At 44.5% G+C, this 6722-nt stretch overlaps 2 protein-coding genes across 2 annotated transcripts; both read left to right on the forward strand.

The window, feature by feature from the left end:
• The first annotated feature begins 2588 nt into the window (after positions 1 to 2588).
• On the forward strand, positions 2589 to 4251 carry LOC146467882 (uncharacterized). Its single transcript, XM_085125443.1, has one exon. It carries the CDS (start codon positions 2985 to 2987, stop codon positions 4239 to 4241), a length of 1257 nt encoding a protein of 418 aa, XP_084981569.1. The 5' UTR covers positions 2589 to 2984; the 3' UTR covers positions 4242 to 4251.
• Positions 4252 to 4713: 462 nt separating this feature from the next.
• LOC146467883 (uncharacterized) lies at positions 4714 to 5993 on the forward strand. Its single transcript, XM_085125444.1, has one exon. It carries the CDS (start codon positions 4714 to 4716, stop codon positions 5857 to 5859), a length of 1146 nt encoding a protein of 381 aa, XP_084981570.1. The 3' UTR covers positions 5860 to 5993.
• Positions 5994 to 6722: the final 729 nt, after the last annotated feature.

Genomic DNA, 6722 nt, shown 5'->3' on the forward strand with positions numbered 1-6722 from the left:
GAATTACTAGCCCCAAAAAGAAAGAATTACTAACCGCTTAACGTCAGAAAACTAACCCCCAAACATAACAATTAATAACCCCAAACGTAAGAATTACTAACCATCAAACGAAAGAAAACTAACCCCCAAACGTAAGAATTACTAACCACCAAACGTAAGAATTAGTAACCACCAAACGTAAGAAAACTAACCCCTGAACGTAACAAATAATAATATTCAAAGGTAACAATTACTAACCCCTTAACGTCAGAAAACTAACCCCCAAATGTAAGAATTACTAACCCCCAAACGTAAGAAAATTAACCCCTAAACGTAAGAATTACTAACCCTTAAACGTAAGAAAAGTAACTCCCAAACGTAACAACTAATAACCCCAAACGTAAGAATTACTAACCACCAAACGTAAGAAAACTAACCAACAAACGTAAGAAAACTAACCTCCACAGGTAAAAATTGCTACCCCAAAACGTAAGAAAACTAACCCCCAAACGTAAGAAAACTAACCCACAAACGTAAGAATTCCTAGCCACCAAACGTAAAAATTACTAACCTCCAAACTTAAGAATTACTAACCACAAAGCGAAAAAATTAGTAACCCATAAACGTAAAAAAACTAACCCCTTAACGTAACAAATAAGAACTCCCAAACGTAAGAATTACTAACACCTAAACGTAAGAAAACTAACCCCCAAACGTAAGAATTACCAACCCCCAAACGTAAGAAAACTAACCCCTAACGTAACAAATAATAACCCCCAAGCGTAAGAATTATTAGCCCCCCCAAAAAAGAAAACTAACCCCTAAACCTAAGAATTACTTAAGACCAAACGTAAGACAACCAACCCCAAACGTAAGAATTACTTACCACTAAACGTAAGAAAACTTACCACCAAACGTAAGAAAACTAACCCGCAAACGTAAGAATTACTAACCACCAAACGTATGAAAACTAACCCCTAAACGGGAGAATTACTAACCGCCAAACGTAAGAAAATTAACCACCAAAGGTAAAAAGCATAACCCCCAAACGTAAGAAAACTAACCTTCGAATGTAAGAATTACTAACCCCTAAACGTAAGCAAACTAACCCCCAAACGTAAGAATTACTAACCCCTTAACGTAAGAAAACTAACCACCAAAGGTAAAAAGCATAACCCCCAAACGTGAGAATTACTAACCTCAAAACGTAAGAAAACTAACCCTTAGACTTAACAAATAATAACCCCCCAACGTAAGAAAACTAACCCCAATACGTAAGAAAACTAACGCTCTAACGTAACAAATAATAACCCCCAAACGTAAGAATTACTAACCACCGAACGTATAAATTACTAACCCCCAAACGTAAGAAAACTAACCCCTAACCTAACAAATACTAACCCCCCAAACGTAAGAATTACTAACCCCAAAAAGAAAGAAAACTAACCCACAAACCTAAGAATTACTAACCTCCAAACGTAAGAAAACGAACCTTAAACGTAAGAATTACTAACTATCAAACGTAAGAAAACTAACCCCCAAACGTGAGAATTACTAACCGCCAAACGTAACAAAGCTTACCACCAAAGGTAATAAAACTAACCTCCAAACGTAAGAATTACTAACCACAAAACGTAAGTAAACATACCAACAAAAGTAAGAAAACTAACCCCCAAACGTGAGAATTACTAACCACCAAACCTAAGAAAACTAACCCCCAAACGTAACAATTACTAACCGCCAAACGTAACAAAACTTACCACCAAAAGTAAAAAAAACTAACTTCTAAACGTAAAAATTACTAACCAATAAACGTAAGAAAACTAACCCTCACACGTAACAAGTAATAACCCACAAAGGTAAGAAAACTAACCCCATTACGTAAGAAAACTAACCCTCAAACGTAACAAATAATAACCCCCACACGTAAGAATTACTAACCACCAAACGTAAGAATTACTAACCCCCAAACGGAAGAAAACTAACTCCCAAACGTAACAAATAATAAGCTTCAAATGTAAGATTTACTAACCCCTAAACGAAAAAAAATTAATCCCCAAAAGTAAGAATTACTAACCACCAAACGTAAGAAAACTAACCCCCAAACGTAAGATTTACTAGCCACCAAACGTAAGAATAAATAACCCCCAAACGTAAGAAAACTACCTCCCTAACGTAACAATTAATGACCCCCCTCACGTGACAATTAATAACCCCTAAACGTACAAAAACTAACCGACAAAGGTAAGAATTACTAACCACCAAACCTAAGAAAACTAACCCCCAAATATAAGAATTGCTAACCACCAGACGTAAGAAGACTAACCACCAAACGTAAGAAAACTAACCCGCAAACGTAAGAATTATTAACAACCAAACATAAGAAAACTAACCCTCAAACGTAGGAAAACTAACCCCAAAACGTAAGATAACTAACCCGCTAACGGAAGAATTGTTTACCCCCAAAGGTAAGAAAGTTTTCCATTAAACGTAAGATGTAATAACCCCCAAACGTAAGAAAACTAACTCCCAAACGAAACAAATAATAACCTTCAAACGTAAGAAAACTAACCACAAAACGTAAGAAAACAAACCCTGAAATGTAACAAATAATTAAAGTTTTACAACATAATTGTAAAACGCAGTTAATGGAGCGTGACGCTCTTGAGCTCAGTTGTTACTGTGTCAACAGTTAGCATTACGTAATGCAAATTGGTCATGGATGTACTTTTACTCTCCTTGTACAATACCTATTCTTCTAGCATGTTGCAATACCGTCTGTTACATTTATATCCTTCGTTTTGTATGGCTAAAAGGTATAAATACCTCTATTCATGTCTCGTTCAGCGCTACGTGAATCTCATGTATTCGATAGTACTTTACTTGCCATTGGCTTAGTCCTAGACATATGTCTAACTATAAAAGGTCTAGTAAAAGTCCGAGTATCACTCGCTTGCTGTATTACCTACTGTAAGGTCTACCACTAGTGTCTCTATTTTGTAATTATGGCTCGTCCACGTGGGAATCTAAAAGCCGCAACTGGTCGCGCTCGCAAACAGGATAATCTCTCGTCCTTATCCACTGAGGTGCTTCGCCTACGCCTTCAGGCCCTGAATCTACCGATAACTGGCAGTAAAGCAGATTTGGTTTCGCGCCTACAGGCTGTCCAACATCCTCGTGCGGCTCCTCGTACAAAGCCCGGTCGGGTACAGAAACGCTCGGCTAGGCAGCGTAAAGACCGTCCCGCTGAAAGCCAACCAGCTGTTGCTGTTGCTGTTGATTTCGACGGGGACGCCAGCGAGGTTTCGTCCGGTAGCTCGGTGGCCGACCTCGATGATCTCCTCGATTTTCCTCAGTCTGGTTCTCGGGCCGACCAGGAGACGTCGCCTTCTTCACAGCCGTTCACTGAGACGCAAATGGCCGCCATTCAGGATACGGTCCGTTCATCTCTCGAACAGGCGCTGCAGAGTTTTCCTTTCCAGCCCACGTATCTCACCAACGCTACGCCCGCCACTTCAAACCTGCCACAACGCAGACCAGGTGCAGCTACTCCTCTGGGCCTTACGCGCCCTCTAGACAAGAGTTTAACGGACAAGGTTCTACGGGGTGAGTACATTGACTTTACCATGTTATTGCCCGATTCATTAACTCGGCCCCAGACTCCCGACATCCAGCTTCGTTTAGATGACTCGGTCCCAGGCTCTTCCGCCCCTCTGACCATGGTACGCAAACGGAAACCTGTTATTGACACTTTTCATAAGTGGTTAGACGCCTACACCGCCTATATGTTAGTGATCGTTGAGTCGTACCCTCGGCGATCGCTCGAACTGCTGAAATACCAACAAATTATAAGCAGAGCAGCTACAAAATTTAAGGGTCTGGCCTTCCTCTCCTATGATGAACAGTTTCGTCGTAGGGCCGCCTACGATCTAACTCTCAACTGGGACCAGGTTGATTTGGAACTCTGGACCGTGACCTTCTCTGGCCTTGCTAAGCCACACTGTCTTGTCTGCTCCAGCCCGTACCACAGCCAAAGCGACTGCCCCAGTGCCGACCCGTCCCGCCCGCAGCCCAAGAGTGGACCCGTCTGCTTCCGCTTCAACCGGTCGTCTGGGTGTGCCTCCAGTCCTTGCCCGTTCCCGCACGTCTGCCGTCGCTGTCGATCTTCTGCCCACTCCATTATCAACTGCCCCAGCGGTTTCTCCAAGAGTGGTCAACGACACCGTGGTTCTAACAGCTCCAGCGACAGAAGCAAGAGATAAAGTCAAGTTTCTTGCCCAGAACTCTGTACCATCAGTATCCACCCCTATTAATGTAGTTGTTTTAGAACGGGAACTTTCTCAGCACCCTGATCGTATTTTTGTTAGTAACGTAATTAATTCTCTTCGTTATGGTACACATGTCGGCTATACCGGTCCTCAAAAACCCCGCGTATCTCGTAATCTCATATCAGCTATTCAGCACCCCGAGGTAGTTTCAGGTAATCTTCGCAAGGAGCTTGGTTTGGGTCGGGTTGCAGGGCCATTTAATTCCCCTCCCCTCCCTAATCTCCAATGTCACCCTGTGGGTGTGGTACCCAAAAAACACTCTTCAGAATGGCGCACGATCTATCATTTATCCTACCCAGAGGGCGATAGTATAAACGATCATATCCCTAAGGACCCCTACACTCTTCAGTATGTTCGGGTGGACGATGCCATACATATCCTCCAGTCCCTGGGCCCGGGTTCTTTCATGGCTAAAACTGATCTTAAATCAGCCTTTCGCCTTATCCCCATTCATCCCGACGATTGGCACCTCCTTGGGATACACTGGCAGGACCAGTACTATGTTGATCTCTACCTCCCCTTTGGGCTTCGCTCAGCCCCTTTCCTCTTTAATCAGTTTTCTGACGCCCTAGAATGGATATTGAAGCACAATTACGGGTTGCCGCATGTCCTGCATATTCTGGACGATTTTTTCATCGCTGAACAATCCCGCATGCAGTGCCTCACCAGTTTTAGTACGTTACTCCGCCTTTTCATGTCCGTGGGAGCTCCGGTGGTCGCGTCAAAAACCCTGGGCCCCTCCCAAGTGCTTGAATTTATGGGTATTGAGCTAGATACCGTACGTATGGAGGCCAGGCTTCCCGAGGACAAACTTCAGCGCACCCGGGATTTACTCAACTCTTTTACCCATCGCCGGTCCGTACGCTTAGTAGAACTCCAATCCCTTATCGGAACTCTTCAATTCGCATGTAAGGTAGTAGTTCCTGGGCGAACTTTTCTGCAGCGTATGATAAACCTTACCAGGGGGGTCCCTAGCCGCTTTCACCATATCCGTCTAAACAAAGAGTTTTTCAAGGACCTAACCATGTGGAAAGCTTTCCTTGCTGGGTGGCATGGGCGGTCTTTCTTTTTAGACACCACAGTTACCCCTTCTCCGGATTTGGAATTATATACTGATGCCGCCAGTTCTATTGGTTTTGGGGGTTATTTTAATGGTCAATGGTTTCAGGGAAGGTGGCCCCCTCATCTTCAGTTGGACTCGACTCGGGGTATCAGTATAGAGTGGCAGGAACTTTTCCCGATAGTTGTCGCGTGCGCCATCTGGTTCCCGCGTTTCTCGGGGAAACGAATTCAATTTTGGTGCGACAACGAATCAGTCGTTGCCATCATTAACTCGGGCCATTCAAAGGTCCCTCGTATCATGGACCTTCTTAGGTTCCTTGTCCTCATCTCCATGAAACATAATTTCTATGTCAGAGCTCGTCACGTCCCCGGGGTCTCCAACGAAATTGCTGATGCCCTCTCACGTTTTCAGGACGCTCGATTCCGGGCAGTGGCTCCCAAGGCAGAGACCATCCCCTGTACCATCCCGCCTTTGCTCATGACCCTCTAAGGGAGGAAGTCCAAACTTACGCGAACTGGGGTCTGGCATGGAGTACCAACCGTACGTATGGGTCAGGGGAAAAACGGTTCATCCGATTTTGCCTTATGAACCGAATTATGTCCAGCGAAGGAGATATACTTCCAGCCACAGAAGGTACTCTGGTTTATTTTGCTTCATACCTTGCCAGGACAGTAAGGCATAGTACCATTAAGCTCTATTTATCCGCTGTTCGTAATCTCCATATCTCTTGTGGGAACGGTGATCCTCTCCAGGGTAAATTACTTCTGAGAAAGGTCCTTCGGGGAATCCTTCGTTACCAGGGCCAGACCCGCATCCTCCGTCAACCTGTCACTCCGGGCGTGCTGCTGGCTATTCAGCCCATCCTTCGCACGTGGTTGGGGGAACGAGATTTTTCAATGATTTGGGCGGCCTTTACCCTAGCCTTTTTTGCGTTTCTTCGGTGTAGTGAATTCACATATCCAGGGACCTTTAAGTTTCGCCCTCAGTTTGATTTATCTGCCGACTGTGTATCATTTCATCCTAGTCTGGCTTGCCCGCAGCAGATGTCAATTTTTCTTAAGGCTTCTAAGACTGATGCCTTTCGCCAAGGGCACACGCTCGTTATTGCGTGTTCCGCTTCGCAGGTTTGCGCAGTGACTGCTGTGCGCAATTATTTTCTAGCTGCTCGTCCCCGTGGGCCGCTTTTTGTCTTTCAGTCGGGCCGTTTACTTACAAGGTCGGTGGTCGTTAACCTCCTACGGGATGCAGCACGCAATGCCGGTGTACCCCATAATTCCCTCAAAGGGCACAGTTTTCGTATCGGTGCTGCTTCAACAGCAGCTGCTGCAGGCATGCCAGACTGGCTTATTAAA

Source organism: Pavona decussata, unplaced genomic scaffold (genome assembly GCF_977016875.1).
Source record: "Pavona decussata unplaced genomic scaffold, jaPavDecu1.1 SCAFFOLD_134, whole genome shotgun sequence".
NCBI classification, from domain to species: domain Eukaryota; kingdom Metazoa; phylum Cnidaria; class Anthozoa; order Scleractinia; family Agariciidae; genus Pavona; species Pavona decussata.